Here is a 26,676-nt window from a genome sequence, read left to right as displayed (position 1 = left end):
TCTATGTTTCTGTGTTTCTATGCTTCTATGTTTCCACGTTTCCGTGCATGTTTCTGTGTTTCTATGCTTCTATGTTTCTACATTTCTGTGTTTCTATGTATCTATGTTTCTGTGTTTCTATGTTTCTATGTTACGTTTCTGTGTTTCTGTGTTTCTGTGTTTCTATGTTTCTGTGTTTCGTGTTTCTATGTTTCTATGCTTCTATGTTTCCACGTTTCCGTGCATGTTTCTGTGTTTCTATGCTTCTATGTTTCTACATTTCTGTGTTTCTATGTTTCTGTGTTTCTGTGTTTCTATGTTACGTTTCTGTGTCTCTGTGTTTCTATGTTTCCACGTTTCCGTGCATGTTTCTATGTTTCTATGCTTCTATGTTTCTACATTTCTGTGTTTCTATGTTTCTAGTGTTTCGGTGTTTCTATGTTTCTGTGTTTCTATGTTTGTTTATATAATATAACATTTATAGTACGCGCGTGCTGATTGGTCGAGAAGCGTGTTTCTATAACTGTATAGAAACACGGGAATTTTCCCGCCGAACTTGTCAAGCGAAGTAATGTAATGAGAATTTGTAATTGAATCGAATTATAATATTTGTACAAAATCTTTTTATTGAGTTATATTATAAAAGAAATAGAAAACATTTTTTCCTGTGTTTCTATACAGTTATAGAAACCCTTGTGGGAGTTTGGGAGAACTCGAAATAACGTGGAAAAACTCGCCCTACTGGCTCGTTCTCCCAAACTCCCACGCGTGTTTCTATAACTGTATAGAAACACGGAAAATGTTTTCTATATCTTAAGTGTTTTCGTGTTTCTATGCTTCTATATGTTTCTATGTTTCTATATGTTTCTATGTTTTTACGTTTCTGTGTTTCCACATTTCTGTGTTTCTATGTTTCTGTGTTTCTTCATAGGCGGCCCAGAAATCAGCTTGCCTTGTTAGCAATGATTGTAACGCGATTGACGTGAAACGCCAATATAAACCAAACCACCCGGTCAAAATATTGTAATTTAAAGCATAATAGACAAGGACACATACGTATATCGCAATATGAGAGAAATCTCACGATAAACCTTGTTAAAACAACTTCAGCTTCCTCAATGAATACGTTGATCAACCACGACGAATCAGGATCACTTTGGGAGCTTCGAGTCCAAGAATACGATCATTTTGACAAATAACGAACACAGACTTTGAAGAAATACAAAGACTCAAAGAGAAAAGGAACTGGGTGAGATTTTGGGTGTGGCCACTGAGCTATATGGCTCTGCGAACTGAAGTTACAAAACTGGAAGGATATCTCTTTCATTTTTTATGTCCCATTATTGAATGATTTGTTATTTTTAAATTGCTGATAATTGCGGGTAATTGTTCAAAAAATACCGCCTTTAAAAATATTGGGGAGAGCGTCGAGAAATTCAGTTAAGATCGAGGCCTTGGGGAAGAATTTTAAAAATTACACTTTTTTAAACCTGCAGTTCTAACTTCTCTTGATAGTGGCGAAAATTAAGTCCGAATGTGAAAAATTTGTTATAATTTACCTTTTCTACTATTTTAAAGACTGCTTTCCACGTACGCGTTTTTTTTTCATACGCACGTTACACACGGAAGTCTAAATCATTATACATGTTATCTTTGAAAATATAAATAAATTGAAAGAATTTTCTGCCAATTTTAACAAATAATAAAACATTTTAAGGCGTGGGTTTACGTGGGTGTACAGGCGTATGAAAAACGCCTAAAGCCCCGTTCACACGGTACCGGATTACCATCAGGTCAAATTTTGAAGTGAATGAAAGACAGCGGTGTTTTTAATGTCTGAGCCCTGAATAAATATACCAAATCTATGAAATTAATAAGCATTTACTAATAATCGTTGCTTCATAACGGCAAACGAAGATGTCGTGATGAGTGGATCCGGTACCGTGTGACGCAGTTGAGGACAGCCTTAAGAAGCCAGGCAATAAAAAAGTGATTGGAAGAGAAGCACATTTTTTCCAATTGTTTCGACATTGCTGGAATTCCTGCATGGGAGAAATTACCACAATAGGAAAATTCAAATCTGTCAGAGTCACTGTTGCAGTCTTAAAACATTCCTTGCAATTTGGTGCGGAAGAGAAAAACTGAGGAAAACTTTCAAAACATAAAACTATCCACTCCTCTCCCTCTTTCTCCCTCCGCGATGCCTGGACGATTTTGAATATCTCACGGGTGTATTTTGTGAACGCAAAATGCATCTTGCCTGAAAAGGAGACTCCTCTTATCTTCAGCATTTTAATAATCATCCCAGCCTCAAACTAGCTCACAAAATACATTTAAAAGTTAACTGATCTACGGTCCGATGCTGGCAGAAAAATCATTTTGTGTTCAATGTGTAGAAATTTTCATAAACGTTCACAAAAAAAGAAACAAATATCAAGTTTACTCAGACCGTATTTTGATTCAGTCTCCAGATGAATATGGTTCTTGTCAGGGGGTTGCATAAATAAAGTTTCCAAATACAGTCATCCCATTAGTTTTTTGTTTTCTTGTGGACACTAATGAAGGTGTGTCGCCAATTTATTTAACCAATCGGGCAACTTGGTATAATTACCCACCAAGTTGATATCAAACTATAAAACTTTAGGGATGTAAGACAAACACCGAAATAAGAATTTCAACAACAGTCAACAAAGTGAAATCATGAAATGGTTTACAAAATTACAAATCAATACAAATTACATGCTGGCAGTAGGCAAATATTTAAATATTCAGCAATATTCTTGTCATGTGTTCTTGTGTGGACCAGGCACGTTCGAAGCCATAATATCCTATTTTACCACTTGATGTTAGTTTGTTTACCAATAAGCTACCTATAGTGTTCAATAAAAATCTAAGCTTGAGTATATTAAAGATAAAAAAACGACGTTTCAAACACGTCTAAGATATTAATTGTTGTGTTGTTTTGTGATCTTTTTCATGAACATCAGATGTCTTTAACATAATATTGCTCACATTTGAGTCAATTTTTACAATTTTTCAGCTCCGCTTCAGACTATAAATATCTTCCTTCTCAGCTAAAAAACGAACGTTCCTTGTAATGTACATAGTTCTTGCAGTTCCATTGGGGGCGTAATTTAGAACGATAATTGCGGTATTGTTTATTCATATATTCAGTTCTACCCGATGGATTTCTATTCTAAGCTATTGCATGCACTTTCAAAAGAAACCCGTCGGGCAGAACTGAATATATGAATATTCAACTCCCCCCCCAATTATCGTTCTAGTGCATGACGTCACTGAGTTCCGTTATTTTTCTTTTTCATCAGCATCAAACTCCAGGAACAAAATACAGCTAATATAGTTACTACAATTTCTACCATTATTTTCATGACCAGCGCAATTACTATCAGCACATCGTAAAGACCAGCACCATCACCACCATAGATGAGAACTATCACCACCAACATTAATGAGAACTATCACCACCAACATGACTGTAACTACCATAATGAACATCTTAAACAACACCATCATACGACTGGCATTGGTCACAGTTCTTTAGGACTTTTGTTTCTTGCAGATGTATTCAAGATATCATCTTTGTTTTGTTCAACAAACTGTAACCCTAGTTAGGGAGGCAAGGGAGTGCTATCACTTGCCCAAGGTGAACTCCCAGACAAACGGAGGGAAGGAGGTGTCTTACTTCTCCATTCTAGACCAGCTCCAAGCAAAGTCTAGCCGCTGCCCGAAAACAATGTTCTGGATGATAGTTTTTCATGTTATTGTTCGCTAAATCCATTATGAAATATCCTAACTGAAAAATCAATTCCAAAACACCTGTCGTTCATAACAAAGTCTTCATCAACTAAGTCTTCTCCTATTGGTTTTCGTCTTCGTGTGAACGGGTTCATTTCAGTTATTTTTAAGAATAAAGACATTCTTATTTAATGTGTATAAACAATTTGCGGGGAAACAAACATTTAAGAAAACAGCTTTGTGCAAATTTTCCTAAAAAGTTTTTCCGCGAGAGACATTGATTACAAGGATTGACTACAGCATCTCGCTCAATATCGTTCAACGAAGGAAGTTCCCTTGTTTAATATAGTCCAACCTAGCAACTGCTAGTTGCTTAATATCGTTCAACAAAGGATTTTGTGGAATAGACAGTCGAAGAAACACCATATCGCCTTTACGGTCAGGATAAGCCAGCATGGTCTCTTTTGGGGAAAGTTTAATTGCTTGGCTTGACGTAAAAGCCTTCAAGTATCGATGATAGGACGTGTCGAGAATCGCCCCAGAGTACATATCAAAAAATATTATCAGGTTATCAAATAAAGCTAATACAATTTCTCTCATGTTAATACAAAATGACCTGGTGAACGAATGAACAGGATTGAATCGAGACGCTATATTTTGACAATCACCAGTGTTCAGATCAATTATCTGATTCTCATCAATACTCCTCTCCATGACTATAGCGACGTCGGAATCATTACCGAATCTTACGGCTAATTCACTGCGGAATCTTAAAGCATCACGGTGATAAAAGACTTCATACGAAGTTGGTTTTTTGGTATTTCTTTTCCAAATATAACATTCATTTTTATTACAACCAGAGATAAAGGCACCACCAGGCGAGATTTCCATTTCCATCTCAGGCTCAATTCCAGGCAAATTGAGCATTACAGGACCATCAACATCTCTGACATCGAGAACTATCGCGGGTTTGAAGCCTCCGAGAGCCAAGCTGACAAAGCCTTCAGAAAAACCAACCTTTGGCTTTGAATATAGGCCGTCAGACCAGCCCTCTTGCCTGAATTCAGACAAGTCTTCAGAAAAGTTCTCTAGCGCCACGTCCTGACTGTGAGTAAACACGATCTCTAGATTGTCATCTACCGGGTATCGCGTTAATTTGGGAATCTCGTTAAATTCACTAATCACAAACAAGAAATCTTCCGACCACCAGCATAAAAACCTTGACCCACATTGACTGATTTTGAAACGTTGTTCAACTTGACTGGTATAGACATTCCATACGTTGATATATCCATCTGAGTTGCAGGATGCAAGTCGAGAGCCGTCAGGAGAAAACGAACTCGAATAAACGACCGTTGCCTGCGACAGACATAATTGCGCTTGTTTAGGAGCTAATGTTTTAAAGACAATTAGTTTTACAAAATCTGAATAGAGCCACAGATTATCTTCTAAGGCTGGTATTTTGATTGCACGGAAACGATTGTCAGGAGCAGCAAGAAGATAGTTCCAAGCAACAATCGCAGTCAAAGGAATACTTTCTGTGTCACTCGAATAACAAAATTCTTCCGAAAAAATACACACCACACCTTTGCAGATCCACGGACACAAAAACATATCATATTGAGTCCAACTTTTCCTTATTTCTAAGTGTTTAGAATTTAGTGCCTCAAATACCCGCTGAAAACATCGTTCACATTTCGTACTCTTTAACACATCTGGTTTCTCCCTTTCCCCCTGAGATAATTTTCGCTTATCACTTCTTTGCAATGTGATGGCGTTCCAAACACACAACGAATAACCCGGATCAGATAGAGAATCCGAATTTCCAATAATAAATAACCCTGTGACGCTAAAAGAACACCAACGAACAGGAAATCCAGCACAAAGCGACGACAGCATTTTTTGTTTAGCAACGTCCCATAGTTTAATGGTATTTGAACCGTCGCTAGTCACCAGTCTTTTCCCGTTACGGGAAAATGCACAGGTCTCGAACGTCTCTTCATTTCCAGGGAAAAATGGAACTTCCTTTCTTCCAGCAATGTTAAACGCCGTTTCCAGTTTACCAAATAATATGAGCGAATCGTCTGGAGAAAATGTGCAGCATGAAATTCTTTTCAATTTTGTTGAATAATTCATAATTTCAACTAAAGTTGGTAGGGATAACACATGGATAAAATTCTCTATTACAACTGCTACCCTTTTCGCATCGTTAGATAAAGCAACAGCTGTAATAAGACCAAAGTCACTGTGTTTCCAGACTGCTCGCGGCAAAACCAAAACTTCGTAAGAATTCGACTCGACAAAAGGTGAAACGTTTGATAGTAGCGTCTCCGCGATTTTCTTCTCATCAACGCTAAAATAACCTTCTGGAGAATGTGTAAGAACCCCTTGTAAATACGATTGTGAAACTACTGTCGAAAGAAATTGTTTTGAATACTCGTAATGTTCTATTACGAATTCCAGGGCACTTTCCAAAGGCCCAAATTCACTGACATGGTACGAAATGCAGGCGCGTAAATCTTCCTTTTTAATCCAGGAACATTGCAGTATTGTGAGCCAGAAACGCAGCAATACATCTGAATCGTTTACAGTTAACATATAACATACGATAATAACATCAACTGACCAAAAGACACCTTCCTCCATTTCACACTTTTCTAGATGTTTTAAACCATGTTTCAGAGCGTATTCCACGTCATTAGTAAACTTCACCTCAAGTCCTGAGCGAACATTTTCCACAATTTCCTGAAAACCCTTTTCGCATAAAAGCCAAAGCAATCCATGTCCATCATCGACCTTGACAGTATACTGGTGATCTTTGTACCCCTTTGCTTGAAGCCAATCAATAACGGATTTGTGAAAAACGGTTAACATGTCATCTGAAACGTACAACAAGCACGATACGGTTTCATTAATTTTGTTGATGATGTCTTTCGTTTCGCGACAATCTGGAGCTAAACCAAAAGCCTGAGCGACGAAAGTGAGGGGAAGAGGTCCTTCGGAAGCAGCCAGCATTTCTAAAATTTTCAACACATCGAACTTTTCATGTTTTATGGCGTTAATTTCGTCTTCAAGGCGAGTGAAATATCCTTGGTAAATAGAATTCAGCCCATCAGGAAGAAACTCCATAACGTCATTATTTGTTATCTTCTCAAGATCATGGCGAGCCCTTAGCCCAGATTGAAAGTGATATGCATAGAGAAATGAGCCCTGGCATTTAGCAACAAAAATAGAAAGTAAACTAATTGAGTTATACCATATTAAGCGGTAAAGATATGGATACTCATACAAATCACGGCTCACTTCACTTTCATCCACTTCCCTGCCGACTAAACTTGGGAAACATTCTTTAAAATAAAGTTCAAGATCTAAGTTATTGTTGTCATGAACATTGGAAATGTCTGTCTTTTGATCGTCTCTTAGTGTTAGATCAGTAACGGAAATCTCTGGCCTGCTCGTCACCAAGATTTTGATGTACTCGGGAAGATCAGGAAAATATTCAGCAATCAAATGCGTAATTTCATTCTTATTATCTGCAGCACTTTCATCCAAGCCATCGATCACGACTAAACGCGGCTCTTTTATTACCAATTCATCTAAGGGATTTTGCAAATATATTTGGAAGGCATCTCTCAGGTTTTGGACTTGATGACGTCGTCCTAACTGATCAAGGAGCACCTCTTGAAAACCAGGGACGCTCGTACACATCTGACTTGCGAGAGACTCCAACATCACCATAGGATCTCTTAGGTTTGAATTGCTGAAATCACAAAAGTGACAAGCAGCCAGCTTCCCATTCTTCTCAAACTCTTCACAGACTTTAGCGGCAAACACGCTTTTACCAAATCCTGGTCCAGCTGTTATTAACTTTATTCTTGAGTCACTCTCACTGCTACAAAACCACTCGTCAACTTCTTTTAACAACCACTCTCTCGTTCCAGGTAGGAAAAATTTCATTTTTCTTTTAATTTTATTTTTAAAATTATGCTTTGCAAGTTTTCGCAGGATATCTTCATCACTTTCTCGGTGATTTTCCTCCAAAGCTCGGGTCAGATGATCTAAAATGCATTCAATACTTCTCAACTGTTTCAGGATTTCGACATAATTTTCATCCTCAGGCGCGAAGGATGAAGCTTTTATTTCGTCGACATCACTCTGTGAAACGCCCAATTCTACGACACACTGCGCAATTTTCTTCCATAAAGACTCAAATGTTGAATTGTCAACTCGAGTTGTTGTTACATGTGCATAAACTTCATTTCTGTATAACTTGATTCTTGTGATATTCGCTTGCGTTGATCTATCCCAATCCGGAGGCATCACATCCCATATTGTTTTTGATGGAAAACCACAAATGTTTCGGAATAGAACTGTAAGTAATGTGACATCAAAGGTTTTCGAATCTGGTGGGTTGCCAGACGGAGGAAACAGTAAATCCCACAGGGAATTATTAATAACTCGAGGTTTTAACTTTTGAAGAGATGTTTTTTTTGCAGCCAGTACTCCAGGTAGACTAACAGGTGGATGGATGGTATCAAATGTATTTCTCAAAGCCTCAGTTCCTTTGTCAACTAAAAGTCTGCTGAGTCTTGCAAAATTTGCTTTTTCTTGCAGATCGACAGAAGCCATGGCGTAGGACAGAGTAAATTACTGTAATAAAATGGTTGTATTAATTATATAGGCTACACCGACAAGCCGCAAGGATCTTGTTAAACGAAGGGATTTCTGGTGAAAATAATTTTGTGAAGAGACATATGTTTTAGGACTAACGTTTCTGACTTGCTACCAGCCATATGACAAACTCACCAGAACTTAATTTTAGAATTTCCATAAATATTCCGTCTGTCTTATTAGTGTGCGGAAATGAGATTTTTCTTGATATCATAAATTCTATCCTGTCATCAGTCTAGGTCACTACGGAGCCACATGAGATGCGCATGCGCATTACCGATCAGTGCTTCGTGCTTCGCTGAAAAGTCTATTTCAACTAAGTGAGTTCTTGACATAAATCCTATAATTTCTGAACCATCCAGGTAAATATCTGCAAATTTCCGTTTGGAGAACGACGAAATAATACGTAAGTATCATATGTTCTAAATATTTTGCATTTTAGGAATTTCCTTGGTATTAATATGGATGAGCAAAGTCATTCATCCATAAACACGCCGGCCGATATTGAGAATTCTTTGGACGAGCGTTCAAGGGAAAATACCGAGACAAATATGAACATTGCTCTCAGTAATATTGATAACAAAATGGGGAAATTAATAATAAAATTTATTCGAACATTACTATAAATACATAATAAATCGATATCATATACTTTTTATAATGCATGCACAATACAAGAGGAAAAATATAAAATTACGCATATAAACTTAATATAAATATAAACTAGAGAAAACTACTTTATCTAATATTAGAGTTCCATTCCGACAACGAGATATCTGTAGTTGAAGGAATGTTTAAAGTTCTCCAGGAACGACTACCACGAACACACACAACCCTAGCGCGAAGAAGAGCAAAAGCTATCTTCTTACGTAACCAGTTGAGAACGATGGAGGAACTAAAGTTCTTTTTCTCAGCCAGTTTGCCTGCTAGGAACGAGAGGAAGTGAGAAGTCTCCCTTCCACATCCACCATAGGCACTAAAAACGACAGGGGTGAAGGAGCCATGTTCAACTTCAACAATTCTTTGATTATAATGACGTTTCTTCTCACGTTCGTTGGCGTTAAACGAGCTGGTAAGAGTCTGGCGTCGATGTGTCGAAGCATAAGGATTAAACACCCTGACATCAAAAAATGCTTTTTCACATCTCTGCCAGAAACCTCTCGCAGCTATGTCCACTCTGGCGTCGTCGGCGGAATTAGCACTGGATGGAAGTACTTCGCCAGTTAAAGGAGCAAGAGCAGGTTCAGTAGAAACGTCATAGGCCACGTCGTCTATGGCAGAAGCGAGAAGGTCACGGATTTCGTCATGTCGTCGATGAATAAAACCTCCTTTCAGGCACGACAAGGCATGGTCCACGGTGAAAGATTTTCCACAAGCGCAGAAGGATGGAAGGCGCTTCAATGGCCACCGATAACGCATAAGATTGCGTCAAAGAACTCTCGTTTCGTGAGGACATACCCTTCATTAGCAAGTGGCAGTGCTGTCAACCAAGCTGAGGATCCCTTCAACTGGGCAGATCATTGCTCGAATTTGCTCTTCACTCATACTTGATCTCAAGTTCTGCAACACTAGCTTGTTTTGGGCATGTCGATGATTAATTATCTCACGGCGCAAATCGTAGATGGATGATCCAGTTTCATTTGCTGGAGCGTCATCATTCTGATGGACGATCTTGCTTGAGAGATTTTGACAGATGGTCTTTGAGTTCTATTTTCTTCATCGCACAGGTCGGAGAAGATAGGTATTCCAAGACCCCCCATTCTCGTCGGCAGTGACAGTAACTTCCTCTCATGGATGGAAACACTACGGTTGTCTAGGAGCGCTGGCAGGAGCTTCAGGCTGACGGAATCATCTACCACTCGCATCGCAGTCTTGATACCTGGAACAGTGCGTATATGGTAAGTAAATCTGTGCCGAAACCCTGATACAAATGCAGCATATGCAGCTTGGGGCTCAAATTTAGCAATTTCACTTAAAACGTGGATTTGCTGACACCATTTACTAACTAAAGACGAGATGTACTTATCTTTCCCATCTTCAGAGCCAAGATATCCTCCAAGGTACTTATGTCCTTCAGTTGTTAAACGAACACCAGTTCCAGCGAACATCTCTTTGGCGGTCTGCTCCAGGTGCGGCTTCACAATCAGCCAGGATTTGTCAGCACGCGGATAGTAACCAAGACGGGGACCATAAATAACAATGTTCTTCCACCAGGAACGCAAATGAGCAAGTGTACCAGCACCACTAAGGTCATCAGCAAAGGCAACATGTCGAACATCGCTAGCTTCATCAGATTTAATCAACTGCAGCAAGGGTGTAATGGCAACAGCATACAGCGGCATGGCTAATGGATCACCCTGTGTGGTACCTTCTGCAGAAGTAATTTCTTTCCCTCCTTGGACAAACAATCTTGATGCTGTGACATAACAGTTGAAGGTGTAAATTGCCATGGCAGGACAAATGTACTGAATGTTGTGCAACATGATTCTCCGATTAATTGAGTTGAATGCGTTTGTGGCATCCACCAATAACACAGCATCCGTTTCATCTTCTGCAAAGATTTCTGACATGGCATGAACTGCCGCCTCACAGCCAGCTGGTTGTCCAGCACAAAGCTGAACATCACCTGCACTTTCCATGATTTGAGGCTTGATTGCAAAGATAATTGACTTCCCGATGATCCTACGAAGCACTTCACCAATTCCGATGGGACGAACACCTGGGTTCTTATCCAGTGGTATTAGGCGACACGCCAAAAACGCCTCCAAACTTGTGGTCTGATCTGGTTCAATATCAACCTTCCGTGTTGCAAGTGTTCTCGCCATTAACGCAATCGCGGATCGTAGATCTCTTCCAGCGTCCCCATAATTGCGAGACACTAAAATATGCCGCCAGCCAAGTGCATCAAGACCAGAAGGACCAGCAGCACCATGCGTTCTCAATGCTGCCTTCGATATGGCTGCTTCATCAATGTTGGCAAACAATACTGGATCAATAAAGGGTATCTCACCATCAAACATGACGGAAGAGTCCTCGGGTTGTGCAGCTGGATGTTTTTGCTGAAGGTCCTTATACACAACGTCATTCAGAGGTAGAACTCCACCAGAAGATTGCTCATCCAACAAACGCAGGGCTGCATTCACTTTACCACGGAGCATAAGACTAGCGAAGGTCTTGGAAAGTTGTTCAATGGAGACCTTCCTAGAAGCAATCAGCGTTGATTGGATGGTCCTGCATTCCCGAAGCAGCTCATCAAAATTCCCTTGCTCCCATAACGCCATGCGCCGCGACAAGCATGACACATGGTCTTTGGATCTCGATTTGAAACTTGGTTTTTGCAAGAGAAGAGCAGGCATGATCATAACGAGTTTTAAGGAAACGTCGTGTAAGTTCTCCGAGTTACTGTTCCAAGCACTGATCAGTCTCCCCACTTCTCTGACATAAGACTTTCCAGCAGCTCCACTTGGCAACATGAACAGATTTTTGCGCCAAAACACAATCTCCTCGTAGGCAGCGGAAACAACTTGATTTAGATTGTCTTTTGTGTGGTTGCCCCAAACACAAGGTGACCGGCTTTTTTGAAAAATGGTTGTACTTGCTGGGTTGATGACACTAGAATTACCTGCAGTCGACGTTTCTCCATCATGTTGACGTACTCCACCAGTGGCATGTTTTTTCCTGCAGGTATTCAGATGTAGCGACCGTCCTCGTTCCGAACCAAATTGTCTATTACACAAATTACATTGAAATGCGCGCTCTCCGTCTTTGCTTTCTTGCGGCATAGTTTCTAATTAGCGTGCGTCGTCACCAACCAATTTACCAAATCACGTAGCACGCAGTTAACGGAATAACGTTCGCAAATGTAATTTAACGGTCCAAACTTCAGAAATAGCGGAATATTTGCGTAAAAGTTCCAAAAATATATATAATATAACCAATTCAAACTCACAGAATTCACAGTTGAGGTAGCACTGGAAATTATTCACGCTAAAAGCAATGAACGCGTAACCACTCCAATGACCAGTGTTCGATGTCCAAATCTTGATAATGTCACGAAATACGCGAAAACACCAAGTTAACAAAAAATAACACCAACGTTGTTTTCAAGATATCTTTACTTAAGTAATAACGTAATAATGTTTCTAAAAATTTAGCAGTAATTGTGTGAAAATTTTAAATGTCACGGAGCACTACTTTTTAGCGTCTTTACGCCATAGTGCGCGTGCGTCAAATGGGGAAATTGAATGATTTACTTGTACGATTGTTGGATCAGAATGAATCTTCTGTTAAGCCTTCTCAAGGCGAGCGCCCAACGGGGAGAACACAATCTTACAAACAACTAATGCTCTAGCTACATCTAAATCAGATGATGATTACTCTCAGTTACTCTCCCAATCCGTAGACACGGTAGCATTGTTCGCTCATGCCCATTCTCAACTTTCGCAGGTCCGAAGGGATCAGATTGAACCAATCCTAAAACAGGAATACTCAACCATATGCTCGGCTGAAATTCAGCCGGACAGTAAATGGTTATTTGGCAGTGATCTTGCAAAAGCTCTTAAAGATGCTAAAGAGGCAAGCACTATTAGCTCTTCTTTGAGAAATTACTCCAACAAAGCTAACAACTATAGTTCTGCCAGATCAAATAAAAACATGTCTTCCTACAAACGCCCACAGAAGGATTTTTTATGGAGAAGCCAACAAAAGCCTCCACCAAAAAGGAAAAAGTCTTGGAACAAGGGCAAGAGGGAAGACTCAAAATAATTGAACAAACTAAAACAACTACGATCTTCAGTAAGTAATTTTGCTCAATTTGTGCCCAAGCTTTCTAGTTACTTTGAACAGGCATGTAAAAAATTTAGAGCTGGCCAATTGGGCAATTTCTTTGCAGAATGGACAAAAATTACCAGCGACAAAGAGATCCTTTCTAATGTATCAGGAGTGAATATTGAACTAATGGAAACACCTATCCAGCATTAGCTTAATGCACAAAAATTTCAACCCCATGAATATCCTATTTTGGATGGGGAAATTAGCAAATTACTGAGTAAAGGAGTAATAACTAAAGCAGTCTATGAGCCCGGCCAAATTATTTCTAGTATATTTTTACACCCAAAAAGGATGGGTCTTACCGCCTTATTTTGAATCTAAAACAATTCAATACCAATGTAGTTCATCACCATTTTAAAATGGATTGTATCCAAACTATTGTAAAGTTGGTGACAAAAAATTGTTTCATGGCATCTTTAGATTTGAAAGATGCATACTATTCACTCCCGATACAAACAGCTGACCGAAAATTTTTAAGGTTTCTTTGGAGGAATGAACTCTATGAGTTTACATGTTTACCCAACGGATTGGCTTCTGCGCCCAGGATATTTACAAAAACTTTAAAGCCTGTTCTAGCAACTCTGCACAAAATGGGACATATTTCAGTAGCACACATAGATGACTGCTTTCTACAAAGCCAGTCCTATGATCAGTGTGTTGGTAATGTTATAGACACCATATTACTGTTTGACAGTTTAGGCTGGGTAGTGCACCCGCTTAAGTCAATTTTTATACCTGCCCAAGAGATCATCACACTAGGATTTATTATAAACTCAGTATCCATGACTATTCGATTGACAGTTGAAAAAGCTTGTGATTTGAAAAAGTCTTGTGAAAATATTCTAAAATCAAACAAGTCACTCACCATTCGGGCTGTAGCCACAGTTATTGGAAAGATAGTGGCCAGTTTTCCTGGGGTGATGTATGGCCCTTTATACTATAGGGATTTAGAGGCAGCTAAAAGCACCGCCCTGAAAGTGGCAAAAGGTGATTTCGACACTACAATGTCGCTTTCACCATTGGCCAAATTGGAATTACAATGGTGGGTCAGCAATATAGAATCTGCTTATCAAAAATTATCACATGATCAACCCCAGCATCAAATTACAACCGATGCTTCTCTCTTAGGATGGGGGGTTGAATGTTCTGGGGTATCGTCGGGTGGATCTTGGACTGAATTAGAAGCCACTCATCATATAAACTATTTAGAAATGCTTGCCATTCTGCTTGGCTTACAGACGTTTGCCCAGGATAAAGAGAATTCTCACATACGAATACGCTGTGACAATACGACCGCAGTTAACATTATCAACCATATGGGCACAAGCCACTCGGAGAAGTGCAACAAACTAGCTAAAACAATTTGGGAGTGGTGTATTAACCGGAGCATTTGGATCAGTTTGGCACATATCCCGGGTAAACACAACTTGGTAGCCGATTTTGAGTCACGAAGAAACCAAAAGGAGTCGGAATGGATGTTAGACAAGTTGTTGCTTTCTAATGCTTTAGAAAGACTCGACTTTTACCCGGAAGTTGACCTTTTTGCAACTCGTCTCAACACACAGTTTCAAAAATACATTTCCTACCGACCTGATCCAAATGCTATTGCAGTCGATGCGTTTACGTTAAATTGGGGTGAGTTAAAATTTTATGCCTTTCCTCTTTTCAGTTTAATAACGACTGTATTATCAAAAATCCAGAAGGAGGGAGGCGAGGGAATTTGTGTGCTGCCGGATTGGCCAACCCAAGGCTGGTACGCCAAAGCGTTTCAAATGATGAAGAAACAACCGATACATCTCAAGGCGAGTCCAGATTTACTCAGATTACCAAGTCACCCAAAAGAACAACACCCACTATGGAACAAATTGAATCTTCTGGTGTGCCTCTTATCAGGAAAAGTCTAGATAGATACGATTTGTCGTCAAGCGCACAGGGGATACTAATGGCGTCTTGGAGAGCAGGTACAACTAAACAATATCAAACTTACTTAGACAGATGGAAAATTTATTGCAAGGAACATAATGTGGATTTATTTGACCCAGATCTGAAGCACCCGATTGAGTTTCTCGTTTCACTGTACAAAGCTGGACTCGGCTATAGTGCGATAAACACTGCTCGCAGCCTCGCTCTGCATTGTCCAATGTACTAATGTCTAAAAACGGATTTAAATTTGGGGAACACCCATTAGTGTGTCGTTATATGAAGGGTGTTTTCGAATTAAAGCCTGCACTGCCTCGGTATAAAGAAATTTGGGACGTTAAGGTTGTATTGGATTACTTAAAAACCTTTGAAGATCTTCGATCAATATCGCTCAGAGATTTAACTTTGAAGCTCACCATGCTATTATGCCTCACGACGGGACAAAGGGGCCAGACAGTTCACACAATGAAGGTAAATTGTATCCAGGAACTACCAGACAGATACAGAATAACTATTGATGAAAAATTGAAGCAGACAAAGCCAGGCAGACACCTAAAACCTTTGGAGCTGCGTGCGTTTCACGAAGATCAAACCATTTGCGTGTTTCGTCATCTGAGAGAATATTTACAACGAACTAGACACCATAGAACACAGTATTCCCAACTGCTTTTGAGTTACATTAAACCGTTCAAACCGGTTTCAAAGGCTACGGTTTCGAGATGGGTTAAACAAGTTCTACGGGCGTCAGGGATCGACACGGAGAAATATTCGGCTCATAGTAGCCGTGCAGCATCTACATCACACTGTAAGGCGAAAGGACTAAGTATGCAGCACATTATGACAGCAGCGGGGTGGTCTAACTCAGAGACGTTTGCCCGATTCTATGAAAAGCCCCTGGATTCAAATCAAGATTTTGGTAGCACAGTGTTGGGACGATAAAAGTGTTTTTGCTTGTTAATGTTCTTTACGTAATATTGAATTTAAGTAAATATGGTGAATCATTGGGATATGTTGTGTTATTTACTTCGGTTCGTAGTACAGGACTTTGAAATCTCGTGTGGCTCCGTAGTGACCTAGACTGATGACAGGATAGAATTGGCAAATTAAACGAGACTTACCTGTAAGTCGATGTTTGATTGTGATTCTATCTTGTCATCAGTCGGGAACGAAGGAGTCACATGCCCAAATTCCCATCCCTCCCGTCTCCTTCGTTCCTTCATTTTCCTGTACCACTCACGTTGAAGACTGATCGGCAATGCGCATGCGCATCTCATGTGACTCCTTCGTTCCCGACTGATGACAAGATAGAATCACAATCAAACATCGACTTACAGGTAAGTCTCGTTTAATTTGCCAATTTTGAAAGCCTGTTCTCATTTATAGACATGGTATGAGCTAAATGTATTTTGATGCCAAAAAATTTCTGAAAATATCTCTTGTATTCAACATTTATTGAAGTTTTTTTATAAATTCCATTTAGTGCAAGCGAAAATTTTGAAACCCTGTTTCAGCCGACTCTCGATAATCTATTTTTACGAATAACACTTCATCCCATAAAACATTTCTCTTCTCAGACTAATGGCTGTGCTTCCTCAGCATGCAACCAGTTAAACTGGAGTATTATATTTTCGTAAGTCTATGCAGTACTATCAGGCGCTCGAGTCTGTTAAAATATATAAGGATCGAGTTTGTTAAAATAAAACTGTATTTAGTCTCAGCTGTTTAGTGTTTGATAATTGTCATGTTTCAGCCCCTGAGCCTCGCAATCGTGTTATACTTTTAATATTTGGCAACCACGGATAGGAGTAGCTACATGATATTCGAAGAACGTAATGACGTCAAAGCTCTGTACTGTGCCACTCAATAGAATACAATAGACACTCATACTGTTAATATTCGAAGAACGTAATGACGTCACAGCTCTGTACTATGCCACTCAATAGAATACAATAGACACTCATACTGTTAATATTCGAAGAACGTAATGACGTCACAGCTCTGTACTATGCCACTCAATAGAATACAATAGATACTCATACTGTTAATATTCGAAGAACGTAATGACGTCACAGCTCTGTACTATGCCACTCAATAGAATACAATAGACACTCATACTGTTATTATTCGAACCAACAATGACACAAACGTACCTTCTCAAATCTTCAAAGCGATGATTCCACTACATGGTCAAAATTCTCAGGAAGGATAACGGACAGATGGACTGGAATGTAGATTTAAACCTAGAAAGAACAAATTCTGATTGTAACTTTAACCCACCCAATCAGCGGCTAGAATGTCATGTGATTGTCAGGTGGGATGCGTATTTATAATGGTAATTGCACTGAGTGGAGTGCTCATGCGTCATTGCAAAAATCGCACGACCACGAAGCGGGAGACCGTATTTATATTTCAGATCTTATACAAACCCTCAATTTTGTTTGATAGAATTAATATTATTATTACTGTTTACTAAAACAAATCATTTCACAGCCTTAAAGCTGAAATACACATGATTTTCGCAAAGAAATAAAAAGTAGGTATCATTAAGAATGTATCTATAACTTATAGCAAATATTTTAATAACTAGTTTAACTGTGTTTATATAAAAACTAACTATAGATTCGGTTCGGTCATAGAAAAAAAACATTAAAATTTAGCAAATTTTGATAATTCTTAATTCTAAGATTTGTTATAATATAAGTTTTCTTAAATCTGTTGCCGTTGCATCTTGGAATCATGAAAAAGTTTTGATTTTTAAGGTTGTTTTTAAGATATTTCGCAGATAAATAATATAATGTGGAAAACCCACTCATCCCATTATTTCTCGTTCTCCCAAACTCCCACGCGTGTTTCTATAACTGTATACATCACAGAAACATCACAGAACTTTACTCCCGTATATATAACCAACATCATCTGTTTCAGCCTCGTATCGTGGCAATTTTAAGGAGACAAAACAAAATGAATATCGACATTTTATAATAAGAATCATAACTTCTTGAAAAATGAGGGTGAAAGTCACAAAATAAAGTAAGGCATGTTATTTTTCTCATTAGTGAACATTACAGAACTTCACTCCCCTATACCCTGGGCATTTTGATTCTATAATTTGTATAAGGACTAGGAATTGCTCGTAATAAGTATTTGCTAAAGTTTTCAAGGATGAAAATGAACTAGGCTCACGTTCAATTAATGCCATCACAGCAATACGATTATGTAATGTTTAGGAATTTTACTTTGATGATTGAAATGCAAGTGGATCGTTAGACGAAAGTCACCATCGCATGTACGAAAGCTGGAGAGCGCTATCCACCGGTTTGTTATTTTTTCAACCGTTCTAAAAATGCTGAAAAAGCATCAAAAGTACAGGTTTGGGGCTAAATATTATTAAAGAGGATCCCAAATTTGTGTAAACTAAAGTTTAATCAAAGTCATACCGAACAACGGTCAATTTCAAGCCCATGAAAGCTGGATAGCGCTATGCAACGGATAGTGCATGATTTCTTCAATCGCGCTAGAAATTAGAATACATATAATTATAGGACCAAAGGCTTTATTTCAGTTCAACACATAATTTGACGATATATTTATAGATAGTAACTTTGTGGAGTATTACCGCTGTACTGAATACTATTATATACACGCCTGAAAACGCTCAGGTTGATGCATGTTAATATGAACAGGATGGAACAATGTTGTGCTGCCCACATTGTTCAGAGTTGTTATCAACATCAATATTGATGACAACTCTGAACAATGTGGGCAGCACAACATTGTTCCATCCTGTTCATATCAATATTGCATCAACTTGAGCGTTTTTACGCGTGGACTCAACACAGCTTAGCTGCACTACTACACCAAATGTAATTGAACAATAGAAATGTTATGAGTCTGAATTGCCTGAATGCCTACCATGCATTATGCACTCTTTCCTTAGCTTTCTGGTAACAGTTCTGGGGCCGGTTGTATGAAAGCCGGATAGCGCTATCCACCGGATAGTGATTTTTTCAACCGTTCTAAAAATGCTCGAAAAGCGATAAAATTTCAGCTTGAAAGCAACAATTATTAAAGAGGATCCTTGATTTAGGAATACTGAGATTTAATCAAAGTTGTGGCAAATAACGGGCGATTTTGAAGCGATTGAAAAAAACACTATCCGGTGGATAGCTCTATCCGGCTTTCATACAACCGGCCCCTGGTATTTACAAACTTCTAGTCCGAATTTTTCGACAAGGTCGGTATATTTATGATCGGAAAACACGAATTTTTTAGAAAATGCAAAAAACCCGATATCGAAATTTTCATTTCATATACACTTTAAACCGTAGTCTGAAAATTTGTTGCTGCAGGATATGACTCCAATGGCATAGGAAGGTCGGTAACAACATATTATTCTGGCGATGAGTTAACAATTTCGGAATTGTATTCCTTATGTTTAAAGAAGCGAGAAATGTGCAATGTATTTCAAGTATCACTATCACACGAGTATACTGACAACACCACCATTATGCACTCAAATATTTCCTAACCATCTGGATAGACTGGCAACTACGTTTACGAATTTAAAATCAAGGGCGAAAAATCAGTTTCTGGTTATCGCAATGAGGAATCATAAACCAACGAAGATCTCAAACGCATGAAATCTCACTTTAAGAACAGTTGAAGGCAACAAAAAACAAAATTCGCAATTTTATTTCAGTGGACAAACAGCCAAAGCAGACAAAACGACAGACAAAGCGTCGCTGTGTTGTGGCAAGCACTGACAGTTACACTCACGCCTGTGACTGTGACGAACTCACCGTGTTGATGACATAAAATCATTTATACTCTTCCAGTTCTAACACTGACAAAAAAGTACCTTTTCAAATCTTGAAAGCGATTAAGGGTAAGGTTTGGTGAACACCGTATAATTATACGGTATAATTATATATGTCAATGGTTGTAATATGTTTTCGTTGCTGATCAGGCTTCACTCATTGCAGGCTATTCTTAGCCCAGTCAGGCGTTGTTTTTATTTTTTTTTTCTATTGGGCCATTTTTATCACGTGTTTTGCCCCCATACAAAACATGTGTTTTCCCCTATTTACTTTCATTCTAACTCTCCAGACGAAGGCCCTCAGGTCGAAACGTTGACAAGTGTTTTGTCTATTTTAGGCAATTGTTATATCACATTTGATGCCATTATGTGAAATGCCCAACTCCTTTCAATTTGAAGATGAGAAATGTTCATGTGGTGAATAATGCATTGAAAAGTTGAATACATCCTAATCAACCTGACCTGATAAACCTTCGAGTCAACCAGTGAACATATACAGGTCATTTACAATAACTTTTTTAAAATTAATATTTATAAATGGATTTTTCCGGACGAGATTGAAGTCTCAAGTGCAGCGCCTTGTCACACAAATTATTTTGCAAATACAGTAGTATGTTAGTTCTCATGCACATGCAAGAAACATTTGAAAGTTTTATGAATACTGTCTGAATAACACTGTTAGGAAATCAGAGTGTTATGGGACTTTTAATTTTATCACCTCTGGATCAGACAGTTTACATATGGTTTGATTTTTTCAGTTATTATTATTAGATTATTTTGGTTAATAATTATTTCAAAGTTTAAATAAATCTAGCATGATCCTATTTGATTTGCATGAGATGTGATTGAATTAGTGATTAGGTGTTAGTGTAAACAGAGAACATAAGAATATTGGCTTCATTGTGAGACAAGCGTGCCAGAGAGAACGATAGTTTACTGCAAGTTGTGATTAAGTTTGTTTCTATAATAGTTTAACTGTAACCTAATCAGAATCCAATCAATTTAGAATTTACAATATATTATGAAAAATCTCCATTGGATTGTGTTTGATTTCGCCCAATTGATATAACATATATTGTTTGACCTGTGTGATCAAGTGAGTTTTAACCTATAAATCTGTTAAAATGAGACTACAGTATGAATAATGTGTCATGAAAAATATTATAAAATTTGATGTTTATTCTTTGATTTGAAGGTTGCTTCTGAGGGGAAACCATTTGCAAAAACATTTTTCCCCTTTGCACCAACTGGGGAGTTCCCCTGTCATAAACATGCATATTTGGCATGGATTAGATTTTTTTAAAGGACAAAAAATAACAGCTTGACTATGGAGGATTGGATGGGCAAAAAGATTCTAAAAAAATTCTCATCTAATGATTTACTGGTTATGTGATAATTATCCAGTTCCACGCTGGTTTCAACCAAATCTGTTTCCTAACAATTTTCCTAACAATTGGTGATTTCATTTGAAGTTGAACTTACTGAACTAATTAATTAGTGATAACTCTAATAATTTTATCTCAGCAGGTGGAATAAAATGTTTTTTTAAAATGGACATGTAAGAAATGAATGAAATGATGATATTCCCCCTGAAAGATATTACTGGTCTCTGGGTCTAAATGAATTAATTAGTGAATGTTTTAACTTTTAAAGTTGATTTCCTGTATTAAACTAGGGGAGCACTGTGTAAATTGAAAATTAGATGTGTTTTAATATAATGACTGCTTTATAGCAGAACTCGTGAAACAAAACTATAGCGCTGACTGGTGTATTATTTTGCATACGATATTAACTACGAAACGTTGAAAAATAAATTCTTCCCTTACCCAGCTAAATAAGATTGTGAATATTTTTGTTGACTAAGCAATGTAACAATGTGCAATATACTACGTGAAACACAAATATAAACCAAACCATCCCGTCAAAACATTGTTATTTATAGCAAAATAGACAAAGACGCATTCGTATATCGCAATATGAGAGAAAACATACCTTGATTTAATACCTTCGGCAATCTTGTCTTGTCTATGTAGTGTATATTTTTACCACGACTGGTCCGAAGCCGTATGCCTTTGTCTTTGGGCTTGTCTGCCTCGATAAAGCTTGTTAAAACAACTTTAGTTTTGTCCAAACACTAAATCAACACTTCCCAGGATTACTTTGGGAGCTTCTAGGTCAAGAATACGATCATTTTGAAAAATAAGGAACACAGACTTTGAAGAAATACAAAGACTCAAAGAGAACAGGAACTGGGTGAGGTTTTGGGTGTGGCCACTGAGCTATATGGCGCTGCAAACTAAAGTTACAAAACTGGAATGATATATCTAAATCGCCTTTAAAACACTGGGGAGAGCATAGAGAAGTGAGAAACTCAGTTAAGATCGCAGTTCCGCCAATTTTGGTATATAATAAAAATGTAAAAGCATTCTTCCGTGGGTGTAGGTGCGTATGAAAAACACTTAAAGCCCCATTGACAAGGTATCCAGCTGATCTGGGTATAAAAATCAACCAATCAGAAGCCAGATCTTCGACAAAATTGAATTATCATTTCATTTTAAAATATATATCAAGTTATTTTTTATACTTATGTGAAAACACGTTTATTTTTTTCCCAACTGCATCTTAGAATTTAAATTTTTCACCATTTATACTATTAACTCGAAAAATAAGGACAAATAAACGTGATAACTCAGTTTTGTCGAGACGCTTTATGACGTCACGATCTCAGATCAGCTGGATCGGATTACTATCGGACCAGGTCGAATTTTGAAGTTAATTAATGAATTTTGAAGTTAAAAAACAAAAACAAAAACAAAACAAAACCGAGGCGAATTTTCAACTCCGTCGCTGACGCCGGAGTAAAAACTGGAACGATATATCTAAATCATATATTTTGAGATAACAGCTCAAATAATACCGCTTTTAAAACACTGGGGAGAGCATAGAGAAGTGAGAAGCTCAGTTAATATCGAGGTTCTGCCAATTGGTTCCGCTAATTTTGGTATATAATAATAATGTAAAAGCATTCTTCCGAGGGTGTACCTGCGTATGAAAAACACTTAAAGCCCCGTTGACAAAGTACCGGATTACTATCGGACGAGGTCGAATTTTGAAGTTAATTAATGAAAGACGGCGGTGTCCTGAATAAATATACCAAATCTATCAAATTGATAAGCATTTTCTAATAATCGTTGTTTCATAAAGCCTGATTCTCATATGTCAGCGACGGTCGGTGATGACTATTGTCGGTGATCACTGGAGAATAAAGTGCTTTGTTACTTCGTCAACGACCACAAACAATACATCGCCGACCGTCGGTGACATATGAGAATCAGGTTTAAGGGCAAACAAAGATGTCGTGACGAGCGGATCTGGTACCTTGCATGGGAACGCAGTGAAAATTGATTGGAAGGACCACATTTTTTCCAATTGTTACGACTGGAATTCCTGGGGAGGAATGACCACAATAGCAAAATTCAAATCTGTCAGAGCCACTGTTGCAGTCTTAAAACATTCCTTGCAATTCGGTGCGGAAGAGAAAAACTGAGAAAAACTTTCAAAACATAAAACTATCCACCTCCCTCCCTCTCTTCCCCTCTCCATCCCTGGACGAATTTGAATATCTCACGGGTGTAATTTGAGATACCAAAATGCATCTTGCCTGAAAAGGAGACTGCCTCTTATCTTCAGCATTTTAATAATCATCCCAGCCTCAAACTAGCTCACAAAATACATTTAAAAAGTTAACTGATCTACGGTCCGATGCTCGCAGAAAGCCAAAAATCATTATGTCTTCAATGTGTAGAAATTTTCATCCTATTAGTTTTTAACAACCCTGGTACTTGGTATAATTACCTGATTTACCTCCAAGTTGATATCACACAAGACAACTTTAGAGATGTAAGACAAAAACCGAAATAAGAATTTCAACAACAGTCAACAAAGTGAAATCATGAAATGGTTTACAAAATTACAAATCTATACAAATTACAATAAATGCTTCCAATAGCCTATGATTAAATATCAAGCAGATATGTACTGTGCACCAGACACTTTCTAAGTCATAATATCCTAATTTAACACTTGATATTAGTTTGCTTACAGATCAATATAGTTGCGTGTTCGTTTATTAAAGATACCACGTTTTATTAGTTAACAAAACAAAGCTCTCCCATTCTATTTCATTCTCATAGAAAATATTCACATCAGCTGGGTATCTACTCGGGGAATTTATTCGCGCGACGCGAACCGGAATCTAAAAACCTGTGATGTGATTGGACCGCGAAGAAATTTCCCGCGAAAATGTAGGATCGCTTCCTAATTCTTTATCAGTTCGCGCGAATAAATTCTGCAAGTGGAAAACGGAATTTAATTTAACTTAGCGCTTACGAATTAAAAAGTTTGCGTATTATTTTCTACAAAAAATACTACAAAAACTTTTCTAGGAATAATCTGGTCTTATAAATTTCTTAAAATTCTTCTTCTGGGTCAGTTAAGGCCTGTTTCAAACGTCGTTCTTCTTTCAAGTGTCGAACGCATTAAAAAATTTACAATATATGCTGGCAGTAGGCAAGTATTTAATTATTAAGCAGTATTCTTGTCATGTGTACTTGTGTGGACCAGGCACGTTCGAAGTCATAAAATCCTATTTTACCACTTGATGTTAGTTTGCTTGCAAATAAGCTACCTATAGGGTAAAATAAAAATCTAAGCTTGAGTATATTAAATTATGATAACGACCATCTGTAGGGTTTCTAAACTCGCAATGTTGAACGCATTAAAGATAAAAAAACGACGTTTGAAACAAGCCTAAGCCTGTGTTGTTTTGTGACCTTCTTTTTCATGAAAATCAGATGTCTTGAACTTAATATTATTCACATTTCAGTCAAGTTTCTACAATTTTCCAGCTCCGCTTCAGACTGTAAACATCTTCCTTTCCAGCTAATAAACGAACGCTCCCTGTAATGTACATAGTTCTTGTAGTTCCATTAGGAGCGTAATTAGAACGATAATTGAGGTGTTGCTTATTCATATATTCAGTTCTACCCGACGAATTTCTATTCTAAGTTATTGCACTTACAAAAGAAATCCGTCCGACAGAACTGAATATATGAATATTCAACCCCCCCCCCCCAATTATCGTTCTAGTGCTTGACGTCACTGATTTCCGTTATCTTTCTTTTTCATCAGCATCAAACTTCGTGAACAAAATACAGCTAATATAGTTACTACAATTTCTACCGTTGTTTTCATAACCAGCGCAATTACTATCAGTCCCATCGTAGAGACCAACACCATCACCACCATCATAGATGAGAATTATAACTACCAACATATATGACTTTAACTACCATAATGAACATCTTAAACAACACCATCGATGATACGACTGGCATTGGTCACAGTTTTTTAGGACTTGTTTCTTGCAGATGTATTGAAGATATACTCTTTGTTCTGTTTAGCAAACTGTAACCCCAGTTAGGGAGGCAAGGGAGTGCTATCACTTGCCCAAGGTGAACTCCCAGACAAACGGAGGGAAGGAGGTGTCTTAATACTTCTCTATTCTAGACCAGCTCCAAGCAAAGTCTAGCCGCTTCCCCAAAACAATGTTCTTGATGATAGTTTTTCATGTTATTGTTCACTAAATTCATAAAATATCCTAACCAAAATCTCATTTTCAAAACATCTGTAATTCATAAGTCATTCTTCCGTGGGTGTACCTGCGTATGAAAAACACTTAAAGCCCCGTTGACAAGGTATCGGATTACTATGGACCAGATCAGAATTTGAAGTTAATTAATGAAAGACAGCGGTGTCCTGAATAAATATACCAATCTATCAAATTGATACAATTTCTAATAATCGTTGTTTCATAAAAGCTGCTGATTCTCAATGTTACCGACGGTCGGCGATGACTATTGTCGGTGATCACTGGAGAATAAAGTGGCTTTGTTACTTCGTCAACGACCACACAATACATCGCCGACCGTCGGGACATATGGAGAATCAGGCTTAAGGTCAAAAAGATGTGGACGAGCGGATCTGGTACCGTGGGAACGCAGTGGAAAGTGATTGGAAGAACCACATTTTTTCCCATTGTTTTGACATTGCTGGAATTCCTGCATGGGAGAAATTACAACAATAGGAAAATTCAAATCTGTCGGACCCACTGTTGAAGTTTTGAAACATTCCTTGCAATTCGGTGGGGAACAGAAAAACTGAGGAAAACTTTCAAAACATAAAACTATCTCTCTGTATGGTCCCTGGACGATTTTGAATATCTCACGGGTTTAATTGGAGAGCGCAAAATGCATCTTGCCTGAAAAGGAGACTCCCTCTTATCTTCAGCATTTTAATAATCATCCCAGCTTCAAACTAGCTCACAAAATATATTTATAAAGTTAACTGATCTACGGTCCGATGCTGGCAGAAAGCCAAAAATAATTTTGTCTCCAATGTGTAGAAATTTTCATAAAGTTCACAAAAAAAGAAACATATATCAAGTTAACTCAGACCATGTTTTGATCCAGTCTCCAGACAAATATTGTTCTTGGCAGGGTTGGATAAATAAAGTAGCCAAATAGAGTCATCCCACAAGTTTTTAACAACCCTGGTACTTCGTATAATTATTGATATCACACAAGACAACTTTAGGGATGTAAGACAAACACCGAAATAAGAATTTCAACAAAAGTCAACAAAGT

The 26,676-nt window shown here is 38.1% G+C and overlaps 1 protein-coding gene across 5 annotated transcripts in view; it reads right to left on the bottom strand.

Moving 5' to 3' along the window:
- Positions 1 to 3,991: 3,991 nt before the first annotated feature.
- The window catches only part of LOC114525210, a 34,561-nt gene continuing 11,876 nt past the window's right edge, over positions 3,992 to 26,676 (bottom strand). For 4 of the 5 annotated variants that reach the window (XM_028546434.1, XM_028546430.1, XM_028546431.1 and 1 more), the window contains one exon: positions 3,992 to 6,447. In XM_028546434.1, the coding sequence (XP_028402235.1) occupies positions 4,054 to 6,447 (2,394 nt within the window). In that variant the 3' untranslated portion in view covers positions 3,992 to 4,053. Of the gene's footprint in view, positions 8,386 to 17,306; positions 17,397 to 21,964; positions 22,168 to 26,676 lie in introns of those variants that run through there. The other variant, XM_028546435.1, reaches the window with a different exon arrangement.

The sequence above is a fragment of the Dendronephthya gigantea genome, unplaced genomic scaffold (assembly GCF_004324835.1).
Source record: "Dendronephthya gigantea isolate DGI-Jeju-01 unplaced genomic scaffold, DenGig_1.0 000033F, whole genome shotgun sequence".
NCBI classification, from domain to species: domain Eukaryota; kingdom Metazoa; phylum Cnidaria; class Anthozoa; order Malacalcyonacea; family Nephtheidae; genus Dendronephthya; species Dendronephthya gigantea.
The sequence above is the reverse complement of the archived record's forward strand: the minus strand, read 5'-3'. Positions and strand labels throughout refer to the sequence as shown.